We start from the raw sequence: 15,453 nt of genomic DNA on the forward strand, positions 1-15,453 counted from the left end.
ACTAACATGGCCAAGACCAAAGAGCTGTCCAAAGACACTAGAGACAAAATTGTACACCTCCACAAGGCTGGAAAGGGCTACGGGGAAATTACCAAGCAGCTTGGTGAAAAAAGGTCCACTGTTGGAGCAATCATTAGAAGATGGAAGAAGCTAAACATGACTGTCAATCTCCCTCGGACTGGGGCTCCATGCAAGATCTCACCTCGTGGGGTCTCAATGATCCTAAGAAAGGTGAGAAATCAGCCCAGAACTACACGGGAGGAGCTGGTCAATGACCTGAAAAGAGCTGGGACCACCGTTTCCAAGGTTACTGTTGGTAATACACTAAGACGTCATGGTTTGAAATCATGCATGGCACGGAAGGTTCCCCTGCTTAAACCAGCACATGTCAAGGCCCGTCTTAAGTTTGCCAAGGACCATTTGGATGATCCAGAGGAGTCATGGGAGAAAGTCATGTGGTCAGATGAGATCAAAATAGAACTTTTTGGTCATAATTCCGCTAAACGTGTTTGGAGGAAGAAGAATGATGAGTACCATCCCAAGAACACCATCCCTACTGTGAAGCATGGGGGTGGTAGCATCATGCTTTGGGGGTGTTTTTCTGCACATGGGACAGGGCGACTGCACTGTATTAAGGAGAGGATGACCGGGGCCATGTATTGCGAGATTTTGGGGAACAACCTCCTTCCCTCAGTTAGAGCATTGAAGATGGGTCGAGGCTGGGTCTTCCAACATGACAATGACCCGAAGCACACAGCCAGGATAACCAAGGAGTGGCTCTGTAAGAAGCATATCAAGGTTCTGGCGTGGCCTAGCCAGTCTCCAGACCTAAACCCAATAGAGAATCTTTGGAGGGAGCTCAAACTCCGTGTTTCTCAGCGACAGCCCAGAAACCTGACTGATCTAGAGAAGATCTGTGTGGAGGAGTGGGCCAAAATCCCTCCTGCAGTGTGTGCAAACCTGGTGAAAAACTACAGGAAACGTTTGACCTCTGTAATTGCAAACAAAGGCTACTGTACCAAATATTAACATTGATTTTCTCAGGTGTTCAAATACTTATTTGCAGCTGTATCATACAAATAAATAGTTAAAAAATCATACATTGTGATTTCTGGATTTTTTTTTTTTAGATTATGTCTCTCACAGTGGACATGCACCTACGATGACAATTTCAGACCCCTCCATGATTTCTAAGTGGGAGAACTTGCAAAATATCAGGGTGTTCAAATACTTATTTTCCTCACTGTATATGGAGATCTATTGGGATCACCAATTGTTTGGTTACCAACATTCTTCAAAACATCTTCTTTTGTATTCACAAAACATGTCTTATATGTCTTATAACATATCAGAAAGAGCCATTTTTGCAGCTTAGTTTCAATAAACAACATTCATGTTATTTAATATATATTTACTCAAAATTCTCAGCAGCTGAAGTAGAGGAATGCATGGTGGAAAGAATCCCGGATCTTTTGGAGCTGTGGATTAGCGGTTAGTGCACATGCTAGCCACTCATACCTCTTTATTCAATTTTGATTTCAGGTGTCATGATTTACAAAAGGATTCTTGAATCATCTCCATTTTTATACAACAGCAGGGGTAGAATGCTTTGCAATAAAACATGCAGTATACCATATTATTTGCATTGTGTATGTAAATATTCAAATACTGCATAAAAGCCACACTAATATATGTTATTTCTGACCCACCCATTTAAAAGGATGAGTGAAATAATAATAATCCAACCCGTTCTCATCTCAGGGCGTCAAATAAGGCCGTTTTGTCACGTCCTTCGGCGTTTTCTGCCCACGCATATAGCACCCTTTTGCGTATAGATGACACGCACATGGCTTTCAACCAACTTCAATGTAAAACCATCCGCGATGTAATTACACGCTCAGGGCTTCACCAGTCGTCAATTCACCTCAACATTGATCGACTGCACAGACTAAAGACGTTTTCAGCAACGACTTATGTTTGCTCTATGATTAGGATTGCCTACACCTAATATAGGAGGTCATTGTTTTCCATTATTTATCTTTCGAGAGGAGATATTCGCCATTTTCAACACCCTTATCGTCTGTGAGAGACGCTCGCGGCTTAACCACCTCCAATGCAACCCACCCGCGTTTTACAGGACGCAGTTGGACTTTGCTAGCCAATCCAAGTGCGTGATATCAGACGCTTTCAGCAACAGTAGCATGCGTAGGCTACAATTTCGTTTAGTTTTAAATAAGCCTGTGGTAGCCTACTCAATTTTTAAACGTGAATGTGTGCTAGGTATCCTAACTAAAACACGACAATATAGGTTCCATCATCCCTTAATTGCCCGCAGGAGTATATTGACCGAATTCAACACACCCTTTATCGTGTGTGAGAGACGCTCATGGCTTTCAACCATCAATGCAACCCACGGGCGTTTTACAGGACGCAGTTGGACTCGTTAAATATGGACGCTTGGCCAGGACCCCTTGGCGTCACTTTTTAACGCACTGGGTATACCTTTGGCGTCATTTTTCAACGTGCAGGGTAGTCTGTTTGACTTCTATAGAACTCTGAACCGGAGCCTGCGGCGTTGAAATTTGACGTCTTGGTAACACCGTCCGCAACCCGTCTGCTGTGTATGGGTTGAGGCTACAATAAAAATAAAAAAAAAAAGGAATAGACTACAATAAATGATCTATGCCAGGGCTAGTAAAATGGCGGCCCCCAGATGATATTTATCTGGCCCTCCAACTGGTTTTTGATGTTTAAAAACCCTCGCAATCTGATATCTAAGTGCCCTCTCTGCGCAAAGGTTTAGCGCGTTCGGCAACCGCATTCAGCGGTGAGTTTAACAACACACATGGTGTGCAACCGCATTCAGCGGTGAGTTTAACAACGCTCAACTGCAGGTAAAACGGCATTCAGAGGTTAGTTTAACCAAAACAACGCTCAACTGCAGGTAAAACTGCATTCAAAGGTGAGTTTAACAACACTCCACGGCGTGCAAGTAATTAGTTTAACCGTTTTCTTGTCATAGGTACTGGTACATAGGTACATTGCTTTAACTAGAGCATGCTGGGTAACGTATTTTTATCGGAGGTTTGTTGATGTTAATAAATATATATAATATGCTACGATTGTGTTCAATTAATATTACATTTTTTATTTTATTTTTTATTGATTAAATCCTCTAAATTAATAACGCTGACGTCACTGTATGGGGCGATCCCAAGGTCCATTGCGATTTCCCACTTGGTAAGTAGAAGAGTTAATTAATTGAGATGGGTACTATTCTTAAATTTACACATCTAAAAACTGTTGAATCAGGACAAAAAGTTGTGTTTAGAACCTTTAGATGTGTAAGGTGGCAATTTCGTATGACGGTAAATAATAGAAGGCATTATAAAAATATAGCTTGCTGCACCAAATGTGCAGGCTAGCAAAGTTAGCTAATTGAATTCAAGTTCATTTTTGTCGCATATAATCATGTATCATAGGGGAATGTAATATTTTCAGTATTACATTAGCCCACAACTATTATCCAATATTAGAAATGTTCAGATGAAGAACAGTTGCCAGATTGGTTTGTTTTACAGCCTAATTGTTTAAAATCCATGCAAAATTATATAATTAACACCCAAATAAATCTATAATTAACAATACAAATTAATTCATAACTACAACATTATTGTGGCTCATCACAATATGAAATGATAAATAATTTGTGTGTTCTTTCAGAGGCTATTTAAGGCTACTACAGTGAACAGTGCAACTGTAAAATTATTTTCCATTTCTGTCCTTTGCCTTAAAATAAAAAAATTCCACTTGCCCAAGCCTTTTTTTATCACACATAGAACAACCCAAAACCAACCAAATGGCTGGGAAACTATCCAATCTGGCAACATGAAGAATACTGGTGTAAAATATAAGGTGTTCGATTCTGAATTGCTTTTTTCTCCCTCATCAGGTCCTTCAGTTTTGCCTGCTCTTTATTCTAATCCCCCACCACACATACACACACAGAAACACACACAATAAAGGCACTTTTAAGAGCCACGTCTGTCTTGTGTTTTTCTGTCAAGTATTACTGTAAGTAAGTCATGATGGCAATGGCAGAAACTGCAGAGTACCTCTGGCCTTATCTGAAACTGGCCATTGATTGCATACAGTTCAAGAGGAATGTTTCTTGCATTGTACTCCAACTCCATTAAATGTCCTTAAAATAAAATTGATTTATATATTACTGATGTTTCTAATAATTCAGTGGATTTAACTAATGTCTGATAACTGCTTTTGTTCATTTCAGGTGAGTAAACTTGAAGCTGTAGGATACAAGCCAATTTTATTTATTGGCAAGCCAGATAAAAGGGCTTCGAATAAATGGGTTGCAGATATAATAACCCATCTGCACCCCACTCCTGTCACTAAAATTCTTTTGGAGAAGATGCGGAGGGCCTATGAATTTATCTTGACAAAATGTAAGTAATGTTTTGATTTAGAAATTATGAATGTTTAAAATGTATATTTCTTTGTTAATATGTAAAGATTTTAAATGAAAGTAAACTTGTATTATAGCAACCTCCACAGCAACCGGAGAGTCAAATGGTGCAGCAGGCGGAGAGTCAAGCGGCGGCGGAGAGTCAAACCAAGGAGTCTGAGACTGTATTTGTTCTTAACCTTGTTCCTCTGTCTTCCCCACTCTCTCCAACCTCTCACTCTTCTACTTCTTCGTCTACTTGTACAACTATTCTTCCTTCACTTTCTTCCAAACTTCCACTGCCATGCTCTAAGTCTTTGCAACAAATGAAAAGGACAAACACCTCTGCCTCTTCACACTATTCTCCCTCTGTCTCTCTTCCATCTCCGTCTGCCTCTTACATTTACACTTCTTTGTGTCAGGAAGGGCCACGTGTGAAGAACAGAAGAAAAGGTAACCTTTTGCATGGTACATCTTACCCCACACTGGTAATAAATTTGCTCCCAGTCAGAGTTGACTTCATGTAAATTTGATTAATTTGGCTAACCGGGTCATTGGTAGCCAGTTCACAGTATTTAGTTATTTAGCTGTGGCCAATGTCCAAGGCCTGTGGTTAATGTCAATCCCTGACTTAAGGTCCTTCCACACTGAGTCTGAAATTTCCGTATGCGTTTTTCCGTATTCGTCATTCGGTGGCTCTGAATTGTCAAAACACCATTCCAAATTCTTACTACTGATCCGAAAAACGCAGAAAATCGAACCCGATCCGATTTTTTTATGACGGCAGTGTGTAAACGTGATTGACAAAACATATTTATTCGTCGTATTTCAGAGTCAGTGTGCAAGGACCATTAAGCTAAGAGGACTTTGGGAAAGCCAATCCTGTACATTTTGCTTTCAAAAACAGGGACAAATTTACTTTGACATGAATGAAAAGGACTGCATATTACCTCACATGTGAAATGATAAATTTGAACTGATTCAGCTACAAAGCATGGCATCATGGCTTAATAAACTTTCCGTGTCTTTTCATCATTTCAGGTTGCCGAAAATGTAGTAGGCAGAAGGTTTTCCTCTTTGATCGAATAACTGGGGAACGGATAAATGAGGTAAAATGTGTTCTGTTAGGCTGCTTTCTTGTCTAAATGACTGATTCTGACCTTTCAAAGATAATAAAACAATATGTTATGCCCTAATCAGTGATTGCTAAAACAGTTAAAATAATTATTATTCGTGTTTTTGTGTGTAGGGGAAAGCCGAATTGAAAGTCCACTGGTTGCCATGCACTGTGTGGTAAGTCATATTTTATTTATTATTTAATTCTCAGTACTCAGAAGCAAACAGCGATGAGGTGGAGGCATTTGGAAGAGCTAGATCCGGCAGGTAGGCCCTTGTAACCTTTAGGACATGCATTCCGATGATGAAAAATTATGGAATAGTCTTCCGAGCATTCCAAAATCAGACACACTCTCTCAGTCCAGACTAAAGACAAATATCTGGACTGTCTTTAGTCTGGACTGAGAGAGTGTGTCTGAATTTGGAATGCTCGGAAGACTATTCCATAATTTTAAAGACAAATGGGCGAATGATCTACCTCCTTGTCTTTATTTAGAATATTCTATTTGTAAGATCCTGGAATTTTGTGATTAACACAATGGATTGTAGGTAATGAGGAGCTGAACCATTCAGTACTTGCTGAGTAATTAATAGAACTCTAAAATTAGCTGACAGACAGCCAATGTATGGACAATAAAATGGTCCTGATGTGATCTGGTTTTACTGTTTCTAGTAAGTTCTCTAGTGGCTAGCTCTAGCTCTGAACTATCTTATTTATTGAGCCTGCAGCAGGACATCCACTTGGTAATGCATTACAAAAGTAGCAGTGTTTCATGCACGCATAAATGAATCTTTCAGCATCTGAAACTCTTATGTGTCATAATTTAGTTGTTTCCTGTTGTACATGTGTTGGAAATGTGATTTTCCTCATCCCACTAATGACAACTTCATCCCTCAGTTTATCAGAAACATTTTGAAATCCGTAAATTGAGATACATGGCTTTCAATGTACAGGAACTGTGTGGAACATTGTGTAACTAGAGCTGCCAGACAATTGTAGTTTAGTAAAAAGTACAATAGTTTCCTGTGAGATGCAATGTTGTATAAAAATGTGTAAAATGAAAAAACACCGTAAATTGAGTGAATGTACTCAGTTGCATTCCACCACTGGGCTTAACCAGGGTTAATGCTACTTTACCAAACATAAATACATTTCAATGAACTCTCTAAATTTAACCCAACAGTGATTTTGATTTTTTTTTTCTCTGTGTTCTAATGAATTTTTTTGCACTTATGATATTTTACAGTGGCAAAACCTGGGATGACACATGGGAGCCTGCCAGTGAATTCCTGCATGTTATGCCTAATTCCCCACATCCCAACCAGCAACCTTGTCACCTGGACTCAAGCACCCTTAATTTCTTTTCTTTTCTTTTTTTTTTTGTGAGTTTTTTTTTCTTTTCTTTTTCTTTTTCTCTTGCTTTTGTTCATTAAAGTTTTTTGCACAATACCCAGTCTCTTTTTGTGTTTATTTTCTTAATAAAAAAAAACTTTTGCATTTTCATTAACTGCACAACAGCCAGGAAGTGTGCCATGGAGATCATAAGGGAGAACATTAGTGCTGTTTGGCATAATGGCATTCCCAAAGGCATTATTTGTACTATTTTTTTAATTTATTTTTTATATAGTTTAGGTAAGTCTACTTGAACTATTTGTGTGGTATGCCAGCCATGAATACATACCACAGAATACTCCTAAAGATATTAAAATGTTGTAATCCTACAATTTCCGATATTAATTCCTTTAACATTTATAATTATAATTGTAATTACCTATTTATATTTGCCTTTTTACAAAATAATGTAAAATTAATCATGTAAATATATATATTGTTTTTATTTTGGGGGGCAAAGTGTTCTTCAAAGGGAAGAAAATAATGTATTTTCTGGTGGCAGCCTTGCATCTCCTGGGTTTTTTTGTTTTGTTTTGTTTTTTAAGAAAAGAAAAATTAAAGTCTTTAAATAGTTTGGCATATCAATACATTTGGGGAAATTAGTACAAAGTGTGAGTGCAATCATCTTTAAATGTTACAGACGCATTTTATTTGATTAAGAGATTAACTTATATCTGTTTAAAACAAATACTGCATGCTAGAATAACTATCAAGAGTAATTTTCTTTCTGTAAGATCCCTGTTACTAAGGTTGTAAGGTTACATAGCCTATCTTCAGTCAGAACTCGGAACTTTTTATTTTTATTGCAGAACTTATACATAAATGATCATGGAAATTAAGTGTTGTTGTATATCTTTCAATGAAAAATAACAACAACAAAATAAATAAATATCCTGGATTTGCGTACATCAAAAGTCGGAAGAGCCTGTAAATACCATATATGGACAAGTGTGACGTGGTTTTGACGTTTCCATGGCGCCAGCAGGACAAGCTGTGGTTGGACTAACGTTTAGGTCAGAATAAAAAGCGCTCCATATCGCAAACTATGTTTTGCTTGCGTTATGCTGTCAGTAATACTGTCAGTTAACAATAAGGTATTGCTATATTGAAAGAAATTACACGTTTACCGAGATCCTAACCCTAACCCTATAGTGTAACTACACACTTCAATGAACTACAATTTACAGCGCCCGTCCCATGGACACAATGATAGAGGCGTATGGGTAATGTAGTTTAAAAACGTTTAGTAATGGAATTAAATAAATACAATCTTTAATGAACAAAGGAACATCTAAATATGTTCATTATTCAAACCTCTTTGACATATTTGAGTGCCAGACTGAAATTTGGTATTTTACTGTGAGCACTTTTTAAAATGCTTTTTTAACACCTTTCCATGTATGCCAGACATCTCTTTCCAACATTATGTATTAAACATAGCATAAATAATTGTCCTACCAATTTTCACTTTTATACACTTATCAGACTTTGCATTTGCAGACTTTGCAGAATGTGCATTTTTTTTGCTCTTCCAGGGGTGCTACGGGACCCCTGGGGGAGGAAGGGCAGTAAAACCTACACATAATACTCTCTTCATCATGGACAACAAACTGTATTGAGTCACATTTATATCTGAACATTCTTTTGCTTTCCCGCCTTTTCTATATTTACATCATGCTTGTGTTAGGTTTTGATTATATTGCAAGACTCTGAACTCGGAATACAAAAATACAGCAATATTTTACAAATGTTGTAAAATAGACCTTTTCTGAATTGCTAAAACACTAAACCTCCCAAATTCTCAATAGCCTAATCGAATTTGTCGAGTAAATCACTCTTTCTGTAAAACATTAAACAAGTTCAGGTAGTTAAAACACTGTTTGCAAATCTCATGCACTCTTTTGGCAAAACTCTAAACACATTCTCACTCACTAAAACACATTTCACACTGACACATTTATGTTTCAAAACACTAAACACGGGCAGGCAAAAGTTAAACAACTACAACACAGTTGTCATCGTTAACACACAACTACTCAAAATTGTTCATTTATTTCTAATGATGAGACCAAACCAACTGTACATCATACAAGTCAGTTCAGAGTGCCAAAACTGACTCAAAATGTTGCACTGAATGTTACCAACAATGGATGGAAACAATATAAGAGGGAGAGGAGGAAGAAGAGTATGTGAAATAGGTGGTGAACAAAGAGGAAGAGGAGGAGGATGAGAAAGAGCAAGGTGTGAAGAATGTTGTCAAGGCTGGATCTGCTTTAGGGATTTTCCCTTTTCCTGAGATGACATTGTTATGTGGAAGAAGTCATCAGGCCGGACCAACATGAAGACATGATGCAGAATAAAATCTCTCTCACTGACCTTGATTCCTCTAGTTGCACAACTCTTCTGAGTGACTGTAACGCTTTTCATTTAGAGGTTTTTACTGTAACCTTTTTGTCTTTTGCAGTTGGGTCACAGTATAAAAAGTGCTGAATATACAGACATTCAATACTATACAATATTCAGTACAATACTATACTTGCAGTGCATACAGTATACAATTTATTCACCTTACTACTGTAAGTTGTCATTACTATACTTTTTTTACGTAATTGCAAAATTTGTTTACTTAGTTACGATATACTTTTATTTCGGTAACTGCGTGTTTCGGATTCTGCTCTTCGTTTTTCTCTGTAGTGTCTAACGAACGATCTGTAGTGTTTATAATATTGACTGATGTGTGTATGATCTGAAAGCATTGTTTGATTTGAGCACAGATAAAATGGTTTTGAGGCAATTGTTTGATTTTGCCATAAGAGTCACATGTTCTCTGAATGTGGTTTGAAAATTTGGTTTTGTGTTTAAGGTTTTGAGAATGTGAGTTTCAAGAAATGTGTTTTAGCAATCCAGAAAACTGTAACATTATACTGTTAATCAGGTCACAGCTGATAAATCTACACAATTGATAGGTGAAATGTTCTGAGTACCACAGAATCACATCAGTTGACTATGAAACCTGTACTAGATTACACAGAAAGCACATTGAATATTATGTTGGGGAGAAAATTATTCCTCATCATTATGGTGTTCTTCCTTATAATCTGCTTCTTCCATGTCTCTTAACAGATTTCAATTGTTATACAGCACCCTACAGTTCAACTAATGAAAGTTACTGTACCACACAGTGCATGCATGCATGCACACATTTCTATGTATGTGAAAGAAGAGGTAACACTTTGGTTATATTTATGGTGATAAAAAGCAGATTTTATTACATGCTTTATATTCATAGTTAAGGTCATTGTCCAGAAGTATGAAAGGTGTTACTGTCTTGTAGATTACAGTCCATCATCAGATATTTCATAGTCACTGTTGTACTCATCAGCTGAATCACTGTACAAGAAGTTGATGTCCTCTGCTCCAGACAAAACTTGCAGGTAACAGTCTCTTGCTTGCACCTTCATTTCTCTGATTTGATGCCACTTTCTGAGGATGATGCTCTGCAGACCTTTCAAACCTTCTTCACTTAGGCCACATTGCGAATCTTAAAAGAGGAACACAAGAATTTAAGACCAGCATTAGAAACTTTATAAACAGTCATCATTGTTGTGTATATTTATTAGGGCTGCCCCCTAATAGTAATCTTTGGTCGAGGCAACCCTATGTTTATGTAATTTATTACAAATACATACTTTTCATTGTCTCACTAGAAAACAAGCAGGACATCTCTCTGAGGGTATCGGGACGAGTTGAAAGAGATTTCCAATGGTGGTCCATCTCTGCAACAAGAATCTTCTGCTCCTCCTCAAGTCTCCTTACTGACATGATGATGTCAAACGCCTTTCTCTTTGTCCTTAGATCGACAGAGTCTGGAATGCATTTATGATAAATAAATAAATAATTTGTATTAAACATCAACCTTCAAAGAATCTCTGAAATAGTATGGGGTTACAGAATGACATTTGAAGCATTGTGGGTTATGTGTCATTATGTATCAGATTTGTCAGAAGCAGTCAACAAACAGTAACAATTACAATTATTTGTGACTAAATGTATTACAAGTAATCATTTCCTCACCGTCAGCCCAATCCTTTACATCATTCTTCCAATTGGCTCGCTGTCACTGTCAATTGCGCTTTCATGGACTCTAGGTTTTGTAACTGGCTTTGCAGAGCTTTTGTGGTCTACAATAACAAACAGTGGTAAGAAACAAAAAACAAATGCTCAATGCACAGCTTCGTACACTGCTAACATGCAGTACTGAACATCTAAAATTAATTCTACTGATGTCATTACCTTTTGATATCGGCGGGTCAGTGAGATAGCCAAATTGTTGAACTTTTGCTGATTCCAGTGCATGGCCATGAGAGTCAGCATATCTGTGCATCCTGAAAAACAAAGAAAATATGATGTTACCATATTCCTCCTACGTATTATGTAAGGATGTAACCAGTGCAGTATGTGGTCATCTTACCTGCTTTTGACATATGCTTTCTGGTTACTGCAATCCTAGATAGGAAGGCATTGCACTGTTCCACCTCCTCCCCTAGTGTTAAACCAGCACCGTCCTGATATGCTCCACTCCATTTTACCTGGTTAAGAATAAAAAAAAAAAAAAAATAATAATAATAATAATAATAAATAAATATATATATATATATATATATATATATATATATATATATATATATATATATAAAAAAAACAGATGTTTGCAGATGTTCAGTTTAGATAATACGATTCTATCCCATAGCAACACTTCCTTACCTCGCATTTAAAATCATGGGCTTTGGCATGAAATACCGAAAGGAATGGCTTCATGTTAAGAAGGTGCTGGAGCTTTGGAGCAGGACTCCGTGCCGACACACCACAAGCTCCAATCCCTCCTCGTCTACCTTGCTGGCAGATCTTTGGGAGGTCTCTCTGGCTGCTGACCACTCCCCTCCACAAACACTTCTTCCACTGAACTACAATATGGAAAATTGTTGATGAAAATAAGACTCTCCTAAACAAACTCTTCAGAAAGAGGTTATTATAGTGCTGAAGTCTAATTATCATCTAGAATTTTACATGTTTGGTTGTGTTGTGAATGTGGTCTACAAATCTTTTTACGTCTTCATCCTTGGCTATGAAGATGCCTTCAAAGATGGCCTGTTCCTCAGATCTAAAAAAAACAAAAAAACAACCATTGATGATTGACAACAATTTATAACTTAAAATCTGAGATTTCTTAGTTCACATTAAAGAGCAATGTTTTCTTATTAATACAAACACTGTGATACACAGTTTGGAGTAGCTAGCAGCATTCTTGAAATGGTAATGCTTGCAGTTTCCATCAACTGAAACTGCAAGCATATCTAGGGTGCATGCAGGACAGTTGAAGGGCTCTTCCTTGCATATGTTGTCCACCTCAAATCGCACAGCCTCCCACTCAAAAAAACTTTTCAGAAAACTGTCTGCTGAGATCTTGCTTATCAACCAACAACTCAAAGATATCAACAACACTGCAGGATAGATAAATTCAATACTCACACGACCAAAGCGGCTGATTCAGTATGCTTGGCAGGACAGTCCTGGTGCCGCCATCTTCATTTCTTCAAATGAAAAAAAAGACATCTGTGGCATAAAGTGTGGCAAATTGAAGGGTTGCAGGCCAGTAGTCACTTCTGTTTAGGGCATCGACTCAGCAGTCCAAGTGGATTGGCATGCCTCACAAATTAACTCAGGCATGGTTCGATCATGTCATCCTGGAAATATCAAAAACACATCCACTGTAATGTAAACCAGGGTTTGGGTTCTTTGTACTATTTATATATTACTTTGTATACTTCATATATTTTTAGTTTTATATCTATGTCAAACTTGTAGGGAGTCGCGTATGGATATATATTTATTTTAAAGATGCTTCTCAAACAGGACAAAATAAAGTTCTTCACATTCTTACCATTCATTGTGACCACAGCAACAATCTTTCCTGGACTAACCCTCAATAACTCTGGTGAACAACCACAGATTTTGTCAGGTATCTCCACAGGTACAAGCCGGACTGAAAAAGATCATACAGTACACTTGAATTATGTTAAGGGGGCTAAAAATAATTTTTGAAGCTGCCGAAGAGGGACCTAAAGAAAAATAAGAAAAAAAACAGAATTGAACATTTTACACCAGCATTCTCTTCATCTGTGTTGCCAGAATGGGCTAAATTGTATGTGATATTCCTTTTTAATAAACAAGAAGTGAATATTGTTAATTACATTTTAGATAGAAATTAGACAAAAATTGTCAATAAATGTAAGTTTAGCTCTATTTCAAAAAAAAAAAAAATTAATAAAATTCCAAACAAAGCCACAGCAGAACTTCTAATATATATATATATATTAGAAGTTCTGCTGTGGCTTTGTTTGGATTTTTTTTTTTTTTTTTTTGAAAAAAAAAAAAACGTGTGAAAATTCCTGTTTATAAATATATAAATCAGTCAATAAGTTATGACACCATTGCTTGTTACATTAATTATACACATTAATTGTTTTATTTCATATTGAAAAATTGTGATGCGCCACAATTTAGTAGTTATGAATTAATTTGTATTGTTAATTATAGATTTATTTGGGTGTTAATTATATAATTTTGCATGGATTTTAAACAATTAGGCTGTAAAACAAACCAATCTGGCAACTGTTCTTCATCTGAACATTTCTAATATTGGATAATAGTTGTGGGCTAATGTAATACTGAAAATATTACATTCCCCTATGATACATGATTATATGCGACAAAAATGAACTTGAATTCAATTAGCTAACTTTGCTAGCCTGCACATTTGGTGCAGCAAGCTATATTTTTATAATGCCTTCTATTTTTTACCGTCATACGAAATTGCCACCTTACACATCTAAAGGTTCTAAACACAACTTTTTGTCCTGATTCAACAGTTTTTAGATGTGTAAATTTAAGAATAGTACACATCTCTATTAATTAACTCTTCTACTTACCAAGTGGGAAATCGCAATGGACCTTGGGATCGCCCCATACAGTGACGTCAGCGTTATTAATTTAGAGGATTTAATCAATAAAAAATAAAATAAAAAATGTAATATTAATTGAACAAAATCGTAGCATATTATATATATTTATTAACATCAACAAACCTCCGATAAAAATACGTTACCCAGCATGCTCTAGTTAAAGCAATGTACCTATGTACCAGTACCTATGACAAGAAAACGGTTAAACTAATTACTTGCACGCCGTGGAGTGTTGTTAAACTCACCTTTGAATGCAGTTTTACCTGCAGTTGAGCGTTGTTTTGGTTAAACTAACCTCTGAATGCCGTTTTACCTGCAGTTGAGCGTTGTTAAACTCACCGCTGAATGCGGTTGCACACCATGTGTGTTGTTAAACTCACCGCTGAATGCGGTTGCCGAACGCGCTAAACCTTTGCGCAGAGAGGGCACTTAGATATCAGATTGCGAGGGTTTTTAAACATCAAAAACCAGTTGGAGGGCCAGATAAATATCATCTGGGGGCCGCCATTTTACTAGCCCTGGCATAGATCATTTATTGTAGTCTATTCCTTTTATTTTTATTTTATTGTAGCCTCAACCCATACACAGCAGACGGGTTGCGGACGGTGTTACCAAGACGTCAAATTTCAACGCCGCAGGCTCCGGTTCAGAGTTCTATAGAAGTCAAACAGACTACCCTGCACGTTGAAAAATGACGCCAAAGGTATACCCAGTGCGTTAAAAAGTGACGCCAAGGGGTCCTGGCCAAGCGTCCATATTTAACGAGTCCAACTGCGTCCTGTAAAACGCCCGTGGGTTGCATTGATGGTTGAAAGCCATGAGCGTCTCTCACACACGATAAAGGGTGTGTTGAATTCGGCCAATATACTCCTGCGGGCAATTAAGGGATGATGGAACCTATATTGTCGTGTTTTTAGTTAGGATACCTAGCACACATTCACGTTTAAAAATTGAGTAGGCTACCACAGGCTTATTTAAAACTAAACGAAATTGTAGCCTACGCATGCTACTGTTGCTGAAAGCGTCTGATATCACGCACTTGGATTGGCTAGCAAAGTCCAACTGCGTCCTGTAAAACGCGGGTGGGTTGCATTGGAGGTGGTTAAGCCGCGAGCGTCTCTCACAGACGATAAGGGTGTTGAAAATGGCGAATATCTCCTCTCGAAAGATAAATAATGGAAAACAATGACCTCCTATATTAGGTGTAGGCAATCCTAATCATAGAGCAAACATAAGTCGTTCCTGAAAACGTCTTTAGTCTGTGCAGTCGGTCAATGTTGAGGTGAATTGACGACTGGTGAAGCCCTGAGCGTGTAATTACATCGCGGATGGTTTTACATTGAAGTTGGTTGAAAGCCATGTGCGTGTCATCTATACGCAAAAGGGTGCTATATGCGTGGGCAGAAAACGCCGAAGGACGTGACAAAACGGCCTTATTTGACGCCCTGAGATGAGAACGG

General features: G+C 37.5%; 1 protein-coding gene and 1 long non-coding RNA gene across 4 annotated transcripts; one reads left to right on the forward strand and one right to left on the reverse strand.

Annotated features, from left to right (window-relative positions):
• The first annotated feature begins 2,378 nt into the window (after positions 1 to 2,378).
• LOC311282390 lies at positions 2,379 to 7,028 on the forward strand. Its single transcript, XR_014625934.1, has 5 exons — positions 2,379 to 4,463; positions 4,561 to 4,915; positions 5,504 to 5,571; positions 5,712 to 5,755; positions 6,826 to 7,028. It is a non-coding gene; the product is annotated as an uncharacterized lncRNA (long non-coding RNA).
• Positions 7,029 to 10,207: 3,179 nt separating this feature from the next.
• LOC311282226 (uncharacterized protein) lies at positions 10,208 to 13,264 on the reverse strand. 3 transcript variants are annotated; one of them, XM_084395860.1, is made up of 9 exons: positions 12,913 to 13,264; positions 12,501 to 12,715; positions 12,081 to 12,132; positions 11,736 to 11,935; positions 11,443 to 11,560; positions 11,265 to 11,356; positions 11,046 to 11,152; positions 10,661 to 10,837; positions 10,210 to 10,512 (listed from the first exon to the last, which is right to left on the reverse strand). In XM_084395860.1, the coding sequence occupies exons 4-7, from the start codon at positions 11,787 to 11,789 to the stop codon at positions 11,066 to 11,068; spliced, it is 351 nt and encodes a 116-aa protein (XP_084251986.1). In that variant the 5' UTR covers positions 11,790 to 11,935; positions 12,081 to 12,132; positions 12,501 to 12,715; positions 12,913 to 13,264; the 3' UTR covers positions 10,210 to 10,512; positions 10,661 to 10,837; positions 11,046 to 11,065. The 3 variants fall into 3 exon arrangements, 2 of the variants coding, with proteins under 2 accessions (XP_084251986.1, XP_084251985.1); XM_084395859.1 differs by having other exon boundaries at positions 12,039 to 12,132; XR_014625896.1 differs by lacking the exon at positions 11,736 to 11,935 and having other exon boundaries at positions 10,208 to 10,512.
• Positions 13,265 to 15,453: the final 2,189 nt, after the last annotated feature.

This window comes from Rutilus rutilus (assembly GCF_951802725.1).
Source record: "Rutilus rutilus genome assembly, chromosome: 22".
Classification (NCBI taxonomy): Eukaryota; Metazoa; Chordata; class Actinopteri; order Cypriniformes; family Leuciscidae; genus Rutilus; species Rutilus rutilus.